Source organism: Chaetodon trifascialis, chromosome 20 (assembly GCF_039877785.1).
Source record: "Chaetodon trifascialis isolate fChaTrf1 chromosome 20, fChaTrf1.hap1, whole genome shotgun sequence".
Taxonomy (NCBI): Eukaryota; Metazoa; Chordata; class Actinopteri; order Chaetodontiformes; family Chaetodontidae; genus Chaetodon; species Chaetodon trifascialis.
The window spans coordinates 4020132-4043087 of record NC_092075.1 but is presented as its reverse complement, the minus strand read 5'-3'; the positions used below and the strand labels follow the sequence as shown (position 1 = coordinate 4043087).

Sequence of the window (22956 nt, the reverse complement as noted above, 5' to 3'; positions counted from 1 at the left end):
TAAGAAAATTGAGTCACTTTATTGTGCTTGGACAGTTTTTTGAGGTTGGGCACATCATCATCTTGCTTCTGAAGACCCGTTATGAGTGTTTCATTATAATCAAAGTGGATCCACATCCTGCAAAGTCTAATGCAACACTAAACGCTGAGGCTGGAATCTGACTTTGGTCAGGTGACCTGAGCCTCAGCCACTGTCTGAGCTGATAAAAGATAGGAGAGGCCTCTGAGACAGCAGTTACCAGGAAGACTTGACATATGTCCTACCAACATCTGAGTTTTTACTTCACCTGCGTCTCCTTGCATGTAAACATTGTGCTGCCGCAGCAGGAAAAATGCTCCAAATTTGAGAAAATACAAGAGAAAATGGCCATAATAATGTAAACAATTTATTGGAACAATGTACAGATTCAAGCAATGGTAACCAGTCACATCCACTATATCATCTTACAAATATTACAAAATTACTACAGTACAATATAGATTCTTTGCATGATCCAAAATATTTGGTGGCCCCAAAAGTATTACTTTTTTTTTAAAATTCAGCAGCTTATTAAAAAAAACAAAAAAAACAAAACATGTCTATCAAAATGATGTTTTTGCTTTTACTAGCAAAAAAGATGAAGGCAGATAGTCTAATCAAGTTTGAAGGCTAAATGAGAATACAGGAGTTCTTTGACTAGACATTCCTTAATATTGGTGGGCGCTTTATAAAATACAAATTTTCAATAAAGCTTCATAGAAAGTCAAACATTATATGTTTGTAACAATATGTTTAGAAATTTTCAACCAGTTTCTTTGCATTTAAATTAGGTGTTACCTATTTCTTTAGATACAGGATACTGTATATCTACCGCAAAACACCAAGAAAACCTCAAAGTATTTGCTCTCAAGGCGTCGTGTACACTAAATATTTATCGTAGTCTGACAACAATCACTTGACAATAAGCACATCAAGTATGTGCGAGTTACCATTTTATCCTCCCCCCTGCCTTGCAATCGTAATCACGTTTGACAGCTAGCAGTGTTGCGCACGCGTAACGTTAATGTCGATTAACACCCACGGTTAGCCGTTTCTAATGTGAAGGGCGAGAGTTCTGCGAATCTGAAGTGGTTGAAGGAGATGCATAAAGGCGTACACATTGGGGGGGAAATGACAACAAATAACACTGAACACAGACAACCTGAGGTTAACACATAGAAAACACATATTCAAGTAGTGAAACACAACTACGATGTATAGCAGCAGTCAAGTCAGAAACACAGCACAGTAATGGTGGGGATTGGTTTTCAGACCGACACTCTTTCCATGAAAGAGCAACAGGACCGCGCTCACGCACCCCATCGAGCCGTGATTACTCCATTTTTTTGCATGCCAAACAGCTGGAATGTGACAGACAAAAATCACCTCGAAACACAAAATGATGTGGCACATACATGTCTTTGCCTCTGTATTCCATGATGCATTTAATCCACCTAAAATCAGTTACTTGTTCCTTACTGGGAAAGATTATCATCAGACGACTTTCACAATCTTATAACCCCGTTGCATCCAGATACTTATTGCATCAGGTAAACACTTTTTTTTCCTTTCTTTTTTAGCAGCAATACTCTATGATTTAACGTCATATTGTGAACGGTTTGGCTACACATTAGTTTCAGATTTGAAGTGCATGTCCTGCGCATCGCAAAGGGCTAAAATACTGCAGTTAATGCTCTGGCCAGCAGAGGAAAAATAACTAACTGGGCATAAAAAAAAACCTAAAAAACTTCCAATTTCTCCAACCCATCATGGAATACATTCAGGCCATCTGTAACTCAAACACTTACACACTTTATAAAGTAAAACAGCGCAAAACAACCAGAGACGATAACATTGTTGTAGTTTCACAGTATTTGAAAACTATACATCCAGCTATGGGGTAAAAGTTTAGGGAGAACACTCCAGCAAGAAAACGTGAAAATGTACTTTTTAAACCTTTAATTGAAGCTCCCCTCCCTCCCAGGATCCCCCTCCCACTATATGTTGGGGTGTGAGGGGCCACCAACATGCAAGAGATGAAAGCATCCAAGTACCCCACGAAACACAACCACCCAAAACATTATACAGTCACCCTCAAGATCATGCTTTTAGCACAAGAAGCCAAACACCCAAGAGAAACCAAAGAAACCCTTTCAGCACATTGAGAAATAAACATTTAACATTCATTCGATGGACTGCGTGGTTGACAGCCAAAGTCACAAAAATCACTAAGACGGGATTGGCGTCGTCGCGGCGTCTCCTTCATTTTTCCTCCATGAGGCTCAGACAACAGAACGGACTGCGAGCACCTAAAGCTTCGCTATGCTTGCTGATGAATGTCCACGGCAACATTCACACCACAAGACCAGACTGGGAGATTTCACTCCGACGGCACATCACAGCCAACATCTTACACATTTCCTAAGTTCGGCGTGTAAACCCAGTCATGCTACGTTACGGCTGACTGCCGTAATTCTCTGGTAGAGGAAAGTAAAGTACTGTAAATAGATAAAATACAAGGTCAAAGAAGAACCTTACCACAGGGCAATGACAGCTGTCACACGCAACACACATCACTAATGTTCCACAGCTTTTCACAATGATACAAGCATGCTACCTATTCCCAGAAAAGCTGCTCTTAAAAGTAAATCTTGTGCTCTCCAGTGACGTATTTAACAGCCTTTGCCCTGCTAAAGAATAGGAACATGGAGAAAATCTGGTAACTATATAGGTGATAACTTATTCTTGGTTATGAAGTGATGTTTCCCCACAGTCGGATCCAATGAGACGCTTTCTGAGCATCAGCTGCTATTCCTTAGTTTGAAGCAATCCTTGTATTTGGAGAAAATCCTCTTACTTCTTCTAACTCTACGGGGAGTTTTGTTGAGAGCGACCGCGTCATTTGCCCGGCTGACACGACTCTAAATGCTCTGAAGACGCTTCCCGCGCAAACCTTTCTAAACGTGCGAACTCCTCGGCTAACCGAAATCGTACATTTCTTTTCAGTAGTTCAGAAAACAAGATGCTTGGGGAATAAATGGAGAGAAAAAGGTGATCCGTTCGTTATTTCTGATTGAGATGTGATTCGATGAATTTTCCTCCCATGATAAGGTTGTTCTGCCAGCCCCTTTCCCCCCTCGGCTGTGCGCGGGGGCAGCGAGCACCGCAGCTACCACCTCCCTCCCACCCCGTCCATCAGGTCGGGGAGGGGTCCGCACCCCTTCCCTCCCCTCAGCAGGCAGACCCTTCCCCCCTAGTAAAGGGTAACATGTTCCCTGGGTAAAAGAGGTTCCCTATATTGTCTCCCATAGTGAACTACCTGTGCAGAGAAAGAGAGGCCTCATTAGAAACAGCGACATTTCTTACATAGCAAACACTCAGATGCATGTTTTTCTACAAGAGCAAACGACATCAGGAGGAAACTGACCCCAGTGATGAGGCACGCTGCTCTGGAAACAGTTACACCCCGTAAAAGGTTGCGAGCCGTTCCTTCAGAGGCATGGGGAACTGATCTGAGAAGCGCCTCCAGTTGTCCTCGCCCACCTGGTTCTTAAACCCGTGAAGGATCTGAAATGAAACACCAGGAGAAGAGTCACGACGGCGTGCCCCCTTTTAAAATAGATCCTGTGCATCGCTGGGTTATTTTATATCTGCCAACTGCAGGCACTGCGTTTGGCCACTAGGGGGCAGGCGGAGGGCCTGGGTGAGCGAATGAACATGATCTTAAATCTTGAGCAAGTTTTAACAATCAGTCTATTTCATGAAGTTTTACTGAATCAGTTTAGCCCTTTAATCCAGTCATTTGAGCAATTTTCAGCTTTTACCTTGCAGAACATGTCTCTGAGGTCATCCTTTGGATTTACCCAGGAGGCCACTGCGTCACAGAAGAATATAAAATCCTGTCCCAGAGAAGAGAGGTGAGGCAACATTTCAACTTGCAGAGCAACTGACAACAGGATGACCACGCTGGCATCGCGGCGCCGGACCTCACCTGCACTACACCTCCCGGATTTACGCTGATCATAGTGCAAATTCCTCTGAACGCAGAGTCTTTCTCCTCATTGTCTCTTATATTTCGTAGAGAGGTGCACCTGACAACAGGGATGACCAAATTTAACGTCACACTCATCAGAAGAAGAAGCAGAAACTTGCATTAACAACTGGCTCTACGAACGTCTACATGAATCAATACGCTAACAGTTTGTTTCTGAGAAATAACAAATACAGGCCAATTCATCCTTAATACAAATGTAATTTTAGGTGTTTTCTTATCATCATCAATACTTGTTTTCCTTATCAGTAAATACATATTAGGCTCTATGAATACATCCATGTGTGTCTATCATGAGCTGAGAGATAACAACAACAAGTCAAGCATGCACACAGAACAGATTAAAATAAAACAAATCAAACTTTTTTACTTTTAACAAAACTACTTGGAGCTCTTAGGACTTCACTTTGGTCTATGAGCAGTGTGTTCAGCAAACACCTCATCTATAGCACCTTGAAAATAACATTACTTTTTAGGTTTGGGGTCTTCTTGGGACAGGCACATGCAGCTGGGTGACTACTCAGTGAGAAAGGGATTTAGGATTGCTTCCTTTCTCTGTGGCTGAACCAGCAGGCATGTGACAAAATCTGATCCCATGCATCTCTTAGGTTAGCAACAATTAACAATGACAAAAAACTAGAAATTAAACAAATTAATGTATAATACATGAAGGTGCTACTGAGGCAAAAACAAGAAAAACAAAAACCACAGGTAGGACCTAAAAGAGGACAGGGTTAGTCACATGGTTGGCAATGATTACGAACTGATAAAGAAACCAAAGGAAACAACTGAAAAAACTTCTTTTGAGAAGGAAAGTGAGGAGCGAGGAGAGGAGAGCGGCAGGGCAGAAGAGGGAGCGACAGACGAGAAGATCAGAGGAAAGCAGAGAGGAGATGAATTAAATAAAAGATTGAATAATACACACCAGGGTCTTATAAACTGCTGTAGCATGGGTGCCACCTCTTGAGGACAAACGTAACCAAGACGACCAATTGTTATTGCTAAGGTAACGCAATCACGGTTACACACCACCAAACGCCAACCAAGACATGAGCAATGAGGAGGGGGGGAGAAAAATAAAGAAAAAACAAACAACTCAGAGACAGAAATCAACAGAATCCGTGTATGATAATAAATAGAGAGACTTCACTAGCGTTGGTTATCGCTGCCCCTGCAGTCAGGGGAGGAATGTAAAGTGTGACACTCTTAAAAAAAACATACAACACGTTTAAGGGAGAACACATCGACAGCTTTGACAGGACATTCATAGAAAAAGGCAAACAGTGGCTTTCAGAAACCCTCTGATCGTACAGCTGCGCAGGTCAATCACGGAGCTGATCGCTTCGTTAGCTTGATTTTTAGCTGCGGTGTGTGTGTGTGTGTGTGTGCGTGTGTGTGTGTGCATGTGTGCGACTGGCCTAGACAATTTCTCCCTTAAACTCACAAATGTTAATCTTCACATAACAGAAACGTGTTGTTTTTGTGTTCTTTTGAAAGGAAATGACAGATTACTCCAAGCCAACTACATGGAGGGAGACTAGTATCCAGCACAGCAGGTTCTTATGAGGCAGAGAGGAGGGAGGACCTAAGTTTAAGAGACACAAAACTATGCAACATTCTCATTAACAAACAGGCATTTATGAACAGTCCAATGACACATGCAGAAAGCAGATGGTATGCTCATTAGAATAAAGTTCAGTGCAGGATAAGCTGATCAGAGACAAACTGAAAAGTGCCGCCATGCGCTCTCCACCAATTTACCGCCACATCCACCTTTAACCACCGTGGCATTACATGGCTGCCCATTGAAATTTAGCCCCAGAGATAAACTGGGTCTGTTCATCTCCATGACGGGTACGCGTGGCCCAAACACCTGAGTTTGTTAGTCAATTTCGTAGCCTTGGTTCACTGTCGTGTTTTCAATTAACGCATTGAAAACACGCAACGAAACGGTGAAAGGGTTCACTGGTCAGGCGCAAACAGTGACAGATTGTCATGAAAGGCGGCTGGCACGACAGTTATGATTATAGTGTATCCTGCATCAAACATTGGCCATTCTTAACAACATTTAACATCTATTGGCAGATATGCATCCACATTTAAAGAACAGTAAATAAAAGCAACAAATAAACTGACAGCAAACAAACAGGAACACATCTACAGAGGCCCTACGTCTCCTTCAGTCTGGGCAGGTTACACTTCACCCTTGCATGTGTCTTTTAACGAGGCTTGTCAAATCATCGTTTCCAATTGGTATTGTTAAAAATAAGAGCACAGTGTAACCTTTCTTTTAATGCTCTATGCTCGGTGCCCTACATTTAATCAGTTTAGGTGTTCTGTCAATCATCTAGGAGTAGTTCTAACTGCTAGCAGCAGACTGCGTGCAGCTGAGGACTCGCCTGTCTATCTCACACACTGCCTGTGCTCTGCATTTTCTTCTGCTTCAGTATTCTGCTTCACCTGATGGTGCTCAGCCGGTCAACATGACTTAATTCCAAGACTGGGCACTTGCACGGCTCGCTTGATTCAAGAGTGTCAAAAAATTTCGAACGATGGCGCGCGCCCAGGGTTTCGTTTTCTTTCATCTCCACTTACAGGCCGCGCCGCCAGGTTGCAAATCACTAGCTGGAATGTTTCGCATGCTTTGGTGAAACAAGCGAAACCTGTGAGGCTCCCTGCTTGGGAGGGGTTTTTGGATCGAGATTAAAGGGCGGGACGGGCACCCTAATGAGCGTGGTGAGTCCTGGCTGCGTGGACCTGAGTGTGTGAGCACCTCCCTGTGTGTGGCAAGCTGGCTGGCTGGCTCAGCACTGCCACCGAGTGGTACCTGTGTTCTCCAGAAGAGTCTTTGGGGTATTGGGCCTGTTAATGATCTCCACCAGCTGGTGCAACACCATGGCAATGTACGGCTGCATTTCAGGCCCTGAGGGTGTAGGAACAGTGAGAACCCATGCAAAGAAATCTGCTGACTGTTTACTGATAAAGCATACAGTGGAAAAGGTGAGATACTGTGAGTATTTGTGGAAAGAGGAGCACTCACCCATTTGTATAGATATCTCTCCAATTGCCCATGTTGCATTGTTGCACACTGATATTAATTCTGGGTTTAAATTAGTACCCAGTATGGGCATAAAATCAGCTGGAAGAAGGAGAGCAAGTCAACTTAGCGACTGACTAACAACTTATGGCCAAACTGTTTCAGAGTTAGCTGCGTGCTACATACCAATGCATGGTTTGACGTGTTGGAAACAAGCCTTTGTCAGATCCCCCAGCAGAGCAAAAGAACTCTGACGCACCTCTGGCATTTTGTCCTGAACAGTTGGAGAGAGAACAACAAAGCTGAGCGACGAAGGGACTTGAGCAGTTCATCAGATAAGCAGCGTGTTTGACAGCTCTTCACCTGCATGCACTGGTACATCAGAGTGAGGATGTTGCTTCGAGCAACCAGCTGCTCAATGGTGCCTCCCAAACCCTCAGCCAGTCCGCTAAGAAGATCCAAAGCCACGATCATGAAGTCTTTGTCAGGGGCCTCATACTGGTCCGGCTGGGACTGATGGAGCTAAAGGAGTGACGAATGGTGGAAAAGAGGACAAGAGCTGAATGAAATTTACATGAGTCACTATTAGATAATCGCATTAGAATTACGTAAAAAACCTGAGTTATGACGCAAAGTTCAGCTCTCTATCCTGAAACAGCATTTCCCCTCCAGTCTGTCAGTGATTGCAGGTACCAGCACATTAAACCTGCATGCATTTATGGTTTTGGCCACCTGGGGGCAGTGCAACCAGCTGTAAACACCACACTCCACAGAGCCGAGAGGGCCAGTCCAGGTCCAGGTCCAAAAGTGCTGTGTAGATGTCCACATCTGAGGGTCTGACACACTCACCATGGCCTGAGCTAGGGTCTTCTGGACCAGGTTGACACAGCGCTGGTACACAGGCTCACAGTAGGGCAGGAAGCCGCTCTGCAGGGCAGTGGCTACAGACGACAGACACTGAGGAGGACAGGCAGGGGGGTACAGTCAGCGGCCTGTCCACACGATGCTACCGTCACAGAACTTGGACTGACTCACTGTCGGCTGAGCAGAATCTGCAGACTCACCTCTAACAGAGGAAAGAGGTCTTTGTCTTCATCTTTCAGCTGGTTCCACTTCTGGATCAGCGGAGGCATCAACATCTGGATGTATTCCTGACAAATAACACATTAAATTAAGTCTTAAGAAACGTGATGCAGCTAATGAAGGAGTGTGATAATTACAGACAACAATGCAGCCACACACACACTCAAACAAATCTGGGAAGCATGGGGGGTGTGTTGATGCTTGTTCACTCTGAGAATATGACGATAACGTCGAAAAATACACTTACTACTACGGAAGTGAAATGAGGAAGGCTGCTTAAAAAGTATGTGCTAATCTTATATCCACAAGGAAATGAAACTCAGTCTGCGTACCGGTTTATTGAGATGGTGCCCCACTGAGTCTGCCAGGGTTCCTATGGCGTCGTAGAGGATGAGCAGATTCTTGTGCTGGTACTTGCTGAAAGCGAACACCAGCGTGTCCAGGATGAATGCCAGGTAGGGCACCAGCTCTGTGCAAGCCTCCTCCTCCAGAGTGGCAAAGGCACTGGTTGGGAGGGATTAAAAAGAGGAGGGGGGAGAAAACATACAGTAAGCCATGTCATCTCTGAAGCATTAGGATATCTGGATGCCTCTCAACACCTGCAGGAAAAATGTGCAGCTCGCACTGCAGGGCTCCTCATGCGCTGCAAAGTGACCTCGCTTTGCCGGGACCTCCTGCTCACCTGCACGCGGCCTCCTGCACACGTTTGTTGCTGTCCAGGATGCGTTTGAGCAGCTCCGTCATTAGAGGCTTCAGGTAATTATCGGGGGGCTGGCTGACGACCCAGTGGGCATAGCGGCTCAGCGTCCAGCAGGTGATGGAGCGCACCAGGGCCTTCTTGTCGGACAAACACTGCACCAGATGGGGGATGAGCTCAGGCAGGTATGGGATCATGCCCTGCATACAGCCTGTAGGCAGGGATGAGAATAGCGTCATTTCCTCTGGGTCCATACTCTGGAAACTCCCTCTGTCCCCTTTTCTTTTTACCTTCCCTGCTTACCTTCTGCTATAGCCCCCAGCACCAGGATGCCAGACTCTTTAACCACCCACTCGGGATGGAAGAGCAGCTCTTTGAGCAGGGGCAGAATGTGCAGCAGCAGATCGTCCCTGAACACGTTGGCCAACACGTCCAGCGCTGCAGCTGAACACTTGCCTAATGTTCGGTGAGAGGTGGAGAGACGTGCGTACAAACATAGAAGTGTGCGGACAAACATCATACATACATCACAGGTACAGTACACACACACAAACACAAGATAGGTAATCAATACAGCGCATGGCTCCTGCTCTTAGTGAAGACAGCGGGAGATGATGAGGGGACAGCTCATGATAAGGACTCCGCTCCATTCACACAGGCACTGAACTCACGCAGGTTCCAATCAGAGATCGTGTCATCATCATCGTCCAGTTCATCGTCCTCGTCTTCCTCTTCCTCGATTCCATCGCCCTCGTGCTGCTGAGCGACCGTGCGGGAGCGGTGGAAGCGCGGCCTGATGTCTTGCTCGTTGTCCGGAATGGCCTCGTCTTCCTCAATGTCCCCCTGACGACGAATGTGCAGGATTTAAGAAACTGATGTATTTTGTATATTTAAAACTCAGCAGCAAAAGTAAGTAAAATCACTATGAAAGTCATACAAACGTCTACAAAAGTTTGTGTTAAAATGTGTAAAAGTCGCATCCATTTGGGCGTCACAAACCACTTAACTTAGCCGCCTGCCGCCCTGAGTCACGGGGCAATTCATCGTCTTACCTACAGGTACAAATATTAGGCTATATAAACTGACCTTGAGCAGGATAATATCAATCTCGGAGTACTTCATCCCGTTGACAAGCACCGGAGTGAGCCTGCAGACGAAGCCAGAGGAAAACTGATGAGAACAAAGGGCAAGGATAGGTCGAAGCACACAGGCAGTCACTCACATCTGATTCCCGCTGCGGGCTCAGTTTAGTGCTTGTGTGTCGAGTTTAATGTGACAACGCGGTGACAGATGCTACAGCTGAGGTCAACGGCCACGCGTCTTAATCAGCCGTCCCGAGGTGAAGAGGAAGAATATCATCCCGGCGCAAGGTCCTCACTAACTTACTCCCAAGGTTGCCATGAATCAAGATCAATATTAGCGCTGGGGTGTCAGTCTGTGTACTGTATGCACGTTTGTGTGTGAGTGTGTGTGTTCTTACTGGGAGAGGTGTCCACACAGCACCTCCTTACACACCGGCTGCTCCGCCAGAGTGAGCCAGAACTCACAGGCCTCCAAGGCAACGTTTTCATCTTGGTCCTGAGTCCTCTGCAGCATGTACTGAGATGAAATGAAGAGAAATTTAATGTGTAGAAATGTACAGACATACAGATAAATACATGCACGTATATATATAAGCTCCCTCACCTCTATGATGTTATGCATGTGTGGCAGCAGACGGTCAAGGCGGACTTCCAGCAGCATGACCAGAGCTCTGCACACGTTCTTCCTCACTTCTGGCTCCTCATCTGTCGCCAGTGCAAACAGGTTCTGCAGAGGACAGACAGCCCGGAGTCAAATGTCTCCTCTGAAAGACTCACAGGAATGATGATAATTGAATAGAGTGTAAAATACAAAGCATGTTCCAGAAGAAATCTGAATGGGAAGTCAATACAGATTTTAAAGTACAGTTTCTGGTGAAAATACACTGGCACCAAAAACCTAAAAAAGACAGCACAAAGTCAAAAGTAAAACACAATCACGACTTGAACCTTTTAAACAATGTCTGATTTTAAGAAGGGATTTCAGAGACGAGCTGAGAGGTAAACCAGAGCCGAGCTGTCAGCTCAGCAGCTAGTATTTACTGAAGTGAGAGACAGTGACCTCAGGGAGGGAGCTCATTCTCATTGGGCAATTTGTCTTCCAGACAGCACATAGTTAGGCGTCTTTATGCGTGTACACACAGACACAAAAAGGCGACAAAGAGCAGCCAGACTCGCCTCAATGAAAGGGTCGATGTGCAGCATGAGAGCCTGAGTCCTGCTGATGATGAACTGATTGACGCAGGCGATGGCATGAGACCTGCAACACAAACACCACCAGTTAAGAGCCACACAGGCATGTTTTCCTCACATGTCGCACGCTATGAATGCAGCCCCTGTCTTCGTCTTCTTTGCTCTGTGTCCACTGATTTAGGCTACAAATGAGGAACTCTTGTCCTCTGTCAACAGGCCCGTTGTATTACGACAGGCTGAGGCTTCATATAGTCTGCCATGGAAATGTACTCTGTGTTAAGATGAGTTATGTTGTGTGAAACAGACATCTGTTCTCTATCAGAGGAAAGTGGGGCTAAAATGAATGGCCTACTTTTCCACTTAAGGTTTAACAGGTCTTATTTGTATGCAAAAAGCACAACAAATGCCGCAGAGTTTCCAAAACCAGTGATGAATCAGTCATAGATTACTCATTGGAAATGAAGTAACCCAGTTGGCATGACTGGAAGATGCCTTCATAGTCAGCAGAAAGACTTGATACCTAATCTTAGGACTGCTGTGCTTGAAAAACTGCAAGAACTTGGGGATCATGATGTTCAGAGGACGATCCAGCATGTCACTGTCCAGGATCTCGGCAGAGTCCTCACAGATCTTCTGCAGGGCTCCAAACGCTCCCTGAGGGACAGAATAAAAACAACAGAGAGAGTGAGGAAAATCCAAGCTGGTACAGATTCCTGAGAGGAATTTCTCTTTGCGCACAACCCCCACCCATCCCATCCCCAGGGCAGGTCAGACTGCAGCTGCAGACGAGGGCTCGTGGAGGTGGAATGGATTTAGGTTTAGCTTCCTTTGGCATCACATTTTTCAATACATTCACACCATATTATTAAACTATGCTCATATCTTATTGGCTCTGCAGTGAACAAATGTAGAATCATAGGTTAACCAAGCATAGACAGGTCACACAGAGGATCTCACCCCAGGTCTGCACAGTGCGAGCGCGCAAAAACATGTTCATCTTCAATAGGATTCATCCACTTCTGCTCTAATAACCTTCAAACAGTTGGCAAGCAGTCACACACACACACACACACACACGCACATGCACACACACACTCCTCTCTTTCTTGATGCTAGCTGCTCAGCTGACGGTTAGTATGCATGTTCACAATATGCTGCAGACTTCGGCGCCGCTCACACGAACGCAGCCTGAGAAGCAGATACGACGGCACAGCACGGACGCCGTCTGAAACGTGTTTCCATGGAAACAGCTCCCATGTCGGCGTTCCTTTGAGATGACGGATACAGAGGGGTCTCAAAAAAAAAATACAGAGGAGCCGAAGGGATGCAGAATGATGAGGAGGAGGGTGAGGCCGTGCCAAGGTCACACACAGAGGAGACAACGTGCAGCCGAGCTGAAGACAGTCGCCTCCCTCATTAGTATACAGGTGATTCACTTTCACCTCGCAGGGCGGTGGGGAAAAAAAAAAAAAAAAAAAAAAAATCACACTTTCAGAGCCAGAGCAGGAGATTTCATTATCGAGTTCTGGAGTAAAAAAGCAGTGTCGCAAAAATGTTATGCGTGACGCACTGAAACAGACGTCTGAAGTGATCGAATGCGTCTGAGGCTTATGAGCAAAGCACCAGATGTAGACACGAAGACTTAACGTGCACATGAACACGCATGACGGCAGATTTAGCATTCAGGACCAACAGATCCACGGAGGATGTCACCTCCACTGCCCTCCATTCGCTCTTCAACACAATGTCCCCCCGAAACCGCTCGAGCACCACGCTCTGACCACGCTGGATACTGGACTTCCTCACACACAGACAGTTCACATCCACATCTCCTCTGCTCTGGTGCTCAACACTGGAACCCCCCCGGGCTGTGCTCAGCCCCCTCCTGTTCGTGCACCGCAGCCCGCGACATGGAGAGAAGTCTGCTGTGAAGAGTGCAGACGACACCGCCTTCATCAGCAGGGTTTCAAAACACGACGTGGATCCGTTTCTGCTCAGAGAACAATCTACTGCTCAACACCAACGAAACCAAAATGATGCACACAGAGGCGCCACCAACTGTCGTCCTCAGGTTACACGACATCGTGATTAACAGTCCTGCTGCACAAATCACATGATCTTAAGAGGCAGCTGGATGGCTATGTCGCGCAGTCCACAGGGAATATATAGCAGAGACACTAAAGCCGTTTCTCATATGAACTCTTGGCAGATCAGGTCAAACACTGACACCAGACTGCACAGACTTATTATTTATTCATCCATTTATCTAATTTTTGTTTTGCTTCTTAAGTCAACAGGGAAGGGCAAAGAAATGGGAGTGGCCTTCAAGCATTCCAGTGATGCTCAGGCATCTCAAATGTAATCCGGCCTTCGAGCGGCGCTACGGGAGGTCGTTAAACGCGAGAACGTTCGTCACGCACATGACGGCGAGCCGGGGAGAAGAGTGGCATGCATTCAGTCGACTAAACAGCTCTTTGAGACTGCCGCTCGGGAAATGTGAACGTCTCGAACGAGCACCGAGGTGACAAAGCGTTTTCATATGTGGTCGTCTGCCCTCAACTTGACCCTCCCAGCGCCATCGCAGCCACTTTCCAACTGCCATTTATCAAAACAGTAAAACTGCTCACAGGCAAAACCTATATAAAGCCATCCACCAACATTAGACTTGGCATCCGACGCACCTGCTCATGTCTTTTTATAGAGCCTGCAGAGACGGGTATGGTGCAGCTGCACAGGGGACTCTTCTACAACTACTGCTCTTAAACCACAAGCAAGGCAAGATGTTAAAGCTGCAGCTCCTGGTGTTCATTTAATTTTCTACATTACAGAAATGCATGTGCTGTGTTGTTCACACTGACAACTATTGAAAAAAGGTTAAATCAAGAAGACATTGAAAGCTTCAGATGACACATTACTGGAAGCCACCAGCTACTCTCCAGCCCTGTCTTTCTGCCCAGCATCGGCTCAGCTCCTGGTTGGACTGGTGCGCGCTCATACTGAGGATAATTCAGTAAGAGAGCGATGAGGATCATCTTGCATTGATGTGCTTACTGTAGACTGATCAAATGGCCCGAGGCCAACGTGTATTCACGTTTTTCCCTGCTTAGATTACAAAGGCCCCAAACTGTCCGCTGGCAGCCATCAAATTCGTTTCCAAAATAGATATCAAAGTGCAGGTGGCAGTAATGGTGTGAGTGATTTAGGCGCGTCTATGGCAACAGTCAACACCTTGAAAAACGAGCTCTGCACGACACGGATGTTTGCTGTCTCTAGTACACTTCTGCTGTAGAGTGGACAGCATTCGTCCTGGTTTGTGCTCGTTGGCAGAGTTTTTTTAATAAGACACGCTGAGAAACACAACATAAATTTTCAGAAGACCTTTCCTCATAAAAAATAAAAATGACACGATGTGACGTGATTATAACATTTCCTCCATGTCCTGCATCATAAAACAAGCTGCGCTCCCGTCTCTGAGGTCTCGGGTGTCACAGGACACATGTAATGAATTCCTCTGTACGGGTTTGGATGTTTCTGGACACGACTACATTCACCTTTTTAGAAATCTCATCACCGGCGATGCGATGAACTCCTGCAGATGAGCTGCAGTAGATCAGAGGCAGGGCTGTGCAGTGCGACAATTTCTGCTGCATTTGCTGCTAAAAATCATTCTGTGTGAAGAGAAACATGCATCCGCTAGCACAAGTGCAACGGTGTTGCGCTGGTATCACGTCTAAAAAAATAGTGCGGAAAACTAGGCTATATTACTCTCTTAATCGTCAGTTGTTGGAACAATGCTTCATGGGAGTTGTAGTTCTAAGTGCGTACTGTCCTTCTCAATCCAAATACAAAAGAACTACATTTCCGGGGAAACATTCCCACCCTCGCTGATCTGTGCCGGGAAACAAACCAACCGCAACAACTAAGAATAACAAGAAGACTCGAGCAAAATAGGAGATATTTTTCTGTAGTTTCTACCTCGGTAGGTCACGACAACGAGGATAAAAGACGCCGTTTGGAGGAAAATAGTACTACTACAATGTTTACGGAGTCCGACGCTGAATCTTTGTCGCTCAACGCTTCTTCCTTGGACCGGCCCGTCTCCTCAGATACAAACATGAATCGATTCAACCCTCAGTGGTTAAAAGATTTCACCTGGTTTGTATATGAGCAGACCAAAAAGGCAATGTTTTGTAAGTATTTTATGGCGGCAGGCGAACGGATGGCCAGCACAGACAGTTCACTGATGCGCATTGAAAATAAAACACTGTTGATTTTTCATGTTTAAAAATGTTTAAATTCATCCTGTTGTGCTCAGGTGGAGGAAAAATGAAGAATCAGTTTAATTGTTGTTCAACACTGTTACAATTTCTTATCAGTATCAAATTAAATTTAGCTAATAAACACGTTAACTAACTGTCAAACTGTGTGTGCTACTACTAAAGTTTTTAACTTGCTAGCACCAGTGCTGCCACCTAAAAAAGTAAGCATACAGCCCTGAGAGGTAAACAACAGCGTGACATATCCATCGCACCTTTAAAACAAACTGCTGACCTCTGCTTGTCCTTTACTGCCATTAGCATTGCTCACGTTTAAACAAGCCAAGGGCACAAGAGACACTGAGTGGAAACAACATGAAAAGATCAACCAGGGAAAAAGCTTTTAAGTATATATTTTGCACCTTTTACCACAAGATTAGAAGACACTTTTTTCATGCGGCACCAACTTCACCATCTTCAACATCGGAGGCTAAGAAGCTTTCCAGCCTCCAAGCTGCTTTTGAAAATCATAGCGAGTCTTATGAGGAGCTGCTACATTTGCTCGCTGCTGGCCGTTAAGCCTCGCACACACACACACGCTTCAAGCTCCTCCGCAGTAAATAGCTGACCTAAATCTCAGCATCTGAACAAGCTTTGTAAGAGAGGCAGGCTGCGGGGCTACAGGGGGGAGTCTTTTTTTTTTTTTTTTTTTTTTTTTCCCCCCGTCACACCTCTTCCTTAAATTTCAGACGGTACAGCGCGGTGAAATTCACGTCCCTGCTCCGAGGGGCGATGAGTAATCCCGCCAGGATACGTCTGAAATGCCCTTCAACGCAGCCCAACGCAGCACGGCGCTACTTGACTCCTGCATGCTCTCTAATGTAACACATCCACCTTCCCGGCAGTGGCTGATGTCACGGGGACATGCTGCAGACGGCATATTAACGTCCAGGGAGGTTATGCGAGCTTAAGTATGGGTGCGGCACCATTACACAGATCGGACATCCACTACAAGCGACTGTGTTGTAATTTCAGTGGTCACTGCAGCGGAGCGTTCGTCCGCCGCTTCAGTGGTGTAACTGTAAAAGTGCTGACATCAGCGAGAAATGATGACATCAACACGTCTGCTTGATGCAATCAACAACTCACAAATACTTAACTGTATAATAATGAACTATAGAGGAAAAAATACTTAACTATAAGACAGAAAACTGGGTTGTTTTTCCTCATGTGCACATTCTAAAAGTCATACTAGAGGATGACAGACGTCAAGTCAGGAAACGGGGTCATAATGATTTTCTGGTTTAAAAAAAAAAAAAAAAAAAAGGGCAGAAAGAGAATAACTGATTCCACGTTGAATAATCTGTAGTTGTGGCTGCCGCTCCAGCTGTGAGGTGCCTTTAGCTCATCTGGCCAGCAGGACGCCGTCCAGATGCTGCTTTAATGCTGACCCAGCTCTCTTCCCTTTCCGCGATAAATAAATTAACAAATGAGCAGACGTGCAGCGCCGTGTGCCCAGACACGCTCACTTATGGCGCAAGTGTGCTGTAACATATGATCACGAATGTGCATACGCTTAATCTCTCTCTATACCTCACACACACAGAGCTATGACAAAAATGACTTGATCATCATATCCAAATAAAGCCAAGTGTAATCCCTTAAAGATACTGCCACACAGACGCTGGTTTTGCCAGTCCCAGTTTCATGTTTGGGTCCAATGCCTGCTGATTAAGCTGGATCGAGGGGGAGGGGGGGCAGTCACCTCCAGTGTGAGAAATCCATGAATGTGTGCGGCAGCATTCAGTTTTTAAATTGTATATCCTCGTTAATTTTATTCGGATCCAAAATATCCGCCATTTGTGCAAGCCCTCATATTCGTCAGGCTGTTACGACTGTAGATTTTTAGCTGCTGCAGCGTTTTCAAACAGATTTTGAGGTCCTCTGTGCTACAGACAAGCATAAAAAAAAGGATGCTACCACACACAGCAGGTCCCCGACCAATGAGCAGACAATCTGATCCCACATCCCTCCGCCTTCGTCCTCACCTCACATGTGTTGTAGTCCTCGGAGTCCAACAGCAGGCAGAGTTTGGGCAAAAGCTCCGGCCAGTTCTGCAGCTCTCCCTTGGAGGCAATGGTGGTGATGAGGATGCCTGTCGTGGGAAAGAGTTACAGTTAGTTAGTCACCAAGAAGGCGCAGGCAGTGCTTTCCGAGCGATCGAAACTAATCCATCAAACGCACACCGTCGAACGCCACAACACATTGACTGATGATCTGTTAGGATGTGCCTTCAGCTGGCATGGTCACAAAAACAAAACACATTTCATGAAGCATATGAATAAGCTGGGCTGAATGGCAACAGCCATCATTTATCTGTAAATGTGTGGTATTTGAATCAGAGCTGAGACATCAAGCCGGCTGAATCATGCTGTTTATGGTGCTCTGTGCTATTTACTAGCACCTTAAGGGAGCGCCCGGCTCTAGTAAGGAAGATACATGCAATGCAAAAAGGCAGATTGTCCTACAGAGACCATGTGGCATGTGAAGAGTGGATCCAGAGGACGTAACTCACCCACAGTGGCCCGGATGAGGGGAGACGAGTCTCCGATGTTCTGGAGGCACTCGCTCTTGATGAAATCAGACACGCCATTAGGGAAGTTCTGATAGTGGGCTTTGACATTGTTCTTCAGTATCAGCCCACTCAGAGACCGGGTCGGCTCATCTTGTTGGGCAGAGAAAGAAAAACTGATTATTGAAGTGTAAAATAACATTTTAGCTGAGTGGAGTCCAGACAAAGGCTGCTGTGTTGTGAGGGCTGCTGACTTGCTCTGTAATAACTCAGGACATCACGGCTGTCATTTGTTTTCACTCGATCCAGCACAATCCAATGGACAACAAGACCTGCTTATATGAAATACGAACCACTTACCCAATATCTGGATTTATTATTCTATTCAACTCTAAATATCTGTGGCTTGTTGTATCTCAGCTGAGAGTAAAAGCACATCCAGCGACGCCATCCTAAAATGTCTTAACACCACTTAACATTTCGGCCATCTACTGTGCAGACAGTCAAGCCAAGAGTTGAGCGGTGCCAGGAATTAGGTTTAAAATTAGAGTGACCCATATTCTGAGAGCCACATCATCTGTGACAAAGATGCCATCGGGTCACCCGAGTCATGGCCGAACAGACCTGTCACTGAGCGCTCACGCTGAAGCGACATGTCTGACACACCGTCCAGGCCCAACCGGGAACACGGCACAGACACGACAAAACAGAGAGCTTACCTTCTGATTTTAGCTTCGTCAGGACAAATATCAAGTAGTTGTTGAAGTCTGGATACTGGTTCAGCTGCTCAAGTCTCTGGGAAAGAGGGTTGAGGAAGACAAAGTGCTAACTGTACAAAGCACGTTAAAAGGTTGTGAGCACATTAGCACTGCAGTCTGTTACATGCTAATAACGAGAACATCAGATTTTCATCTGAAGAAATGTAGAAAGAGCACAAGTTCATGTTGTCAAGTGGTGCTTCAGTATAAGAGTGCAGCAGTGCGTGTTTTTAGGGGGTCGTAAATACGTCATATGGTGTGACTAAATACTGTACATACCCAGCCAGATGGCGTATTTAGGGCTACGGCAGCAGCTTGTCTATGAGTTAACGACGCAGTGCACATTAAGTGTTACATAAGTGAATCGTTTAGGATCAGGATGCAGCAGATAATTGTTCTCTAATGCAAAAGCATGTACAAAATACTGTGGCGCGTTTGCACGTTTGACGCTGATCGCTTGGGATCCCTCGTAGTTTGATGAGGTCGTGAAGTAGTGTGGGATGGTGGGAGCTGTCCCCCATTGTGCCTTTAAACGTCACATGTCTACAATTACAGCTTGTTTGCTTTGGAAAAATATCACCTCTGACATTTGACATGTAGAGCCAGATCTTTAATGTTTAGTTACACACTCATTACAAACTGAACAGGACAGCTCAGGGTTGTTAGGAGATTAGACTGAGGATGATATACATGAGTGTCACATGAAGCTGCTGTTAATTAATTTAGCTGGAGCGTGATGCGACGTGTGTGGGCACACTCATTAGCACACCTTGCTAGTACCAGGTTGGACCACGTTTTGCCTTCAGAACTGCCTTAATTCTTCATGGCGTAGATTCAACAATGTGCTGGGAACATTTCTCAGAGATCCTCATCCATGTTGATGTGATAGCATCACACGGTCGCTGCAGATTTTTCGGCTGCACATCTGTGATGTGAATCTGCCGTTCCACTACCACCTCTATTGGACTGAGGTGTGGTTACTGTGGCGGCCATTTGAGCCCATAAAACTAGAGAGAGAGATGATGGGAGCTGTCTAATAAGGCGCGCTATCCTGCTGGAAGTAGCCACGAGAAGATGGGAACACATCATAAAGGCGTGGGCACGGTCAGCAGCATTATTTAGGAAGGACAAGGTATTAAAAGGATGCTCAGTTGGAGATATGGAGCTCAAAGTGTGCCAAGAATATATCACCAACACCACCTGAACTGTGGGTTTTATTTTTTCAAGGATGGCGAAGGCATAACTCCGCCCCTACTCTGCCTCTGATTGGCTTACTCTGATTTTCTCACCCTGATCAAGCTCAATCTTCACGTCTACGGCTAACCAACCCAACCAAAGACAGCAACAATTACCAACAAATCAGAGGCCGGGTCACGCCTTCGCCATCCTTAAAAAACAAAAGTGCTGATCCGAAGCAGGATGGACGTCTGCTTTCATGCTGGTTACACCAAATTCTGGTCCTACCATCTGAATGTCGCAGAAGAAATCAAGACTCATCTATCCAGGAGACAGAAGCATATACCATTTAGTACCATTGGCACAGCTTCTTTGGTGGCTCCTGGGGGTCTTCTGCATAGCCCCCCCACTTCAAGGTTGGATGTGTTGAGCGCTCAGAGATGCTCTTGTGCAGAGTGGTTATCTGAGTTACTGTTCAGCTAAAACCAGTCTGTCCAGTCTCCTTTGACCTCTGCCTTCAAAGACATGACCCCCACCACCAACCATCACACGTTCAAACTCACTTATATCGCCTTTCTTCCGCAACCTGATGCTTGAACTTCATGTAATCGTGCCTTAATGCAGTTGCTGCCACGTGATTGGCTGATGAGATATCTGCTTTAACGCGCAGTTAGACAGGTGCCCTCAATAAAGTGGCCGGTGAGTGCATAAGGAGGCGATTATCTAGCTGATCAAGTTTACATGTAACTGTAATATTAACCTAGCTTATAACAAACCAGTTTCTTAGATTATAAAAGGGTCACACATGAGCAAGTTAGCACGGCACGGCCTGCTTTGTTAGCAGCGTGCTGAGCTTGTTAAGAGACAAAAAGCTCCAGCCGGTCAGCACCTGCGTACCTGCTTCTAACGGTAACCTCGGCTAGTGTTAGCTATGGCTAGCCTGTTGAGCCTGACATTAAGCGCTAACAAGTCACGAAAACGTTTGCTAGCACACGCGTCTGCTTTGGCAAAGGATACTTGCTGGACGGATCTCTGCGTGGACGTATCTGGCGACTGAGACTCTTTGAGCAGCTGTAAAATTTGTTGGAGTCCTTGCTCGTCTGGCTTCCACTCACACTCCATCTTGCTCTGCTGCGGATAAAGAAATAACATTGGCTAACACAGAGGACTCATTGAGGCGCACCCCTACAGCACGTAAACGTTACATTAGCTGGACGCGTAAGCTAACTTTACACACCAAGAAGGCTTTTACCTGTTTTGACTTGGCCGACGCGCTCGAGTGTCGCTGACTTTCTGATGAAATGTGACCGTCTGTCTGGCTTTTCAGACATGGGCCTGTTACAGCGGGCACATCCGTTTTCGCAACAAGCCCAAGAAGCTGCGGGCCATACAGACTCGCGTCGCATTTATCTGGCTGCCTCATCAGCTGACACGCGGCTGAGCGGTCCTAGTGCTAGACGTGTTTAGCCAAACATGTTCGCAAACCTGCGTACTGTTGTTATTATTAAACACCAACACTTCCGAATGTGTTCTGATATGCGCTCGAACCACCAGAGAATGAGCCGTAGTGAGGGAGAGGAGAAATTATGAAAGGATAGGAGAGGTTTGTAAAGCAGCCCAAAAAATGTGGAATATTTCCGACGGCACGTGAAGGTAGCACCGCTCGCCCACAGGCTGGTCACTGCCATCGCCGTTCCTTTAGAAATGGAGTAAACGTAAAACAGTGACATCTAGCGGATGATTGTGTTATTTTTATTCAACATGCAACTAAACAGGATTTAGCCGAACCTGACGCGGATCCAAGCATCACCAGGTAAAAACATACTTTGTTTAGTGGCAAATAATGAAGAGAAAGCACTATAAAAATGTATAAATAAGAGAGTAAAGGCTATCCAATAGACCCAATTCTCTGAACATAACCGCAATCAGAAAAATGAAAATTGGCTTTATTTGACCAAGTTTGTTTACATATTCAAGGAATTTGCTCTCAGTAGTTTCAAGAACTGTTTACAGAAGATAGAAATAGACAGACTGTTAAAAACAAGGACAAACAAGCTGAACAAAGACAAGAAATAAAACAAACATAGAACTATTTTGTACATAGAAGTAGATGAAAAAAACAGTTGTAGGTATATTTAAATACATATAATAAAAACAACAACAACAACCAGGAAAATGCAATGTCTAAATGTGGAAGGTAATAAATATTGAATGGGTAAATACTAAAGTGGGTGGATATGTATAGTATATGTATACATGTCTAGAACTTTGATGATGGTGGGTGATATGTACATATGCACAGTGTGTGTGTTTAAAGTGTAAATATATGATTTATAACTTGGAGGTAAGTGGATATTTTAGTGTCACGGGGTTAGTGATTCCATGAGACTAATTTAAGAGTTTATCGTAGTGATGACCTGTTTAAGTTCATGACATTAGCTCATTCATGGAAGCAATAAAAATGTAAATAATCTAAAAAAAAAATAAAAAAAAAGACACAATATATAGATATTGTTACAGCAACATTTTACATTACAGTCTTACAAAATCATTACAGGAACATATTCTATATTTTCTCTCATTATATATATTATAAATTGTATGTAACACCATTGTGATATTTGTATTTTCACACCTCCATTTTATGATATTGATTCAATGAGCTAAATATAATGTGTTTGTAGCCTATCATCAAAAATGCTGGAGGGGGTGAAATCCACTATTTAAGTCCTATTTTTTATTTTTATTTTTTGATATTATAATATATTTTAAATATCTCTTATCTATAATATTCTCTGCCTTGAAACGTTTCTCTAAATTATGGTTACAGAAATGATGTCCATGCACCCTCTGCATGATATAAATTAGAGGGAAAATTCAACTCATAGAGCGAATTAGAGTGAATTAGAAAGTATTGTGTTTATAGATTTCAGCAGATTTCTCAGCTGCATGGCCACACAGAAGACTTTTTTTTTTTCTGTACAAAATTGTGTTGAACTCCCCTCCAGTTCAACCTGCGGGGCAGTAGCGCTGAC

At 45.1% G+C, this 22956-nt stretch overlaps 1 protein-coding gene across 3 annotated transcripts; it reads right to left on the bottom strand.

The window, feature by feature from the left end:
* Positions 1-372: 372 nt before the first annotated feature.
* On the bottom strand, positions 373-21327 carry tnpo1 (transportin 1). 3 transcript variants are annotated; one of them, XM_070989232.1, is made up of 25 exons: positions 21174-21327; positions 20939-21052; positions 18707-18782; positions 17991-18140; positions 17464-17570; positions 11680-11813; positions 11145-11226; positions 10573-10695; positions 10367-10485; positions 9973-10033; positions 9558-9729; positions 9190-9342; positions 8872-9097; positions 8522-8693; positions 8171-8257; positions 7956-8063; positions 7470-7628; positions 7293-7380; positions 7110-7208; positions 6897-6992; positions 4995-5070; positions 4010-4109; positions 3843-3917; positions 3446-3585; positions 373-3337 (listed from the first exon to the last, which is right to left on the bottom strand). In XM_070989232.1, exons 2-24 carry the CDS (start codon positions 21041-21043, stop codon positions 3478-3480), a joined length of 2676 nt encoding a protein of 891 aa, XP_070845333.1. In that variant the 5' UTR covers positions 21044-21052; positions 21174-21327; the 3' UTR covers positions 373-3337; positions 3446-3477. The 3 variants fall into 3 exon arrangements, 2 of the variants coding, with proteins under 2 accessions (XP_070845333.1, XP_070845334.1); XM_070989233.1 differs by having other exon boundaries at positions 20939-21049; positions 21174-21277; XR_011603419.1 differs by lacking the exon at positions 4995-5070.
* Positions 21328-22956: the final 1629 nt, after the last annotated feature.

Excerpts from the sequence above, each read along its gene's own strand:
- tnpo1 (XM_070989232.1), bottom strand. The coding sequence starts at position 21,043 with ATGGAGTGTGAGTGGAAGCCAGACGAGCAAGGACTCCAACAAATTTTA. Across the intron at positions 9,730-9,972 it reads TTGATATTATCCTGCTCAAG|GGGGACATTGAGGAAGACGA; the intron begins GTCAGTTTATAT and ends ATTCGTCGTCAG. Across the intron at positions 9,343-9,557 it reads GATCTCTGATTGGAACCTGC|GCAAGTGTTCAGCTGCAGCG; the intron begins GTGAGTTCAGTG and ends ACCGAACATTAG.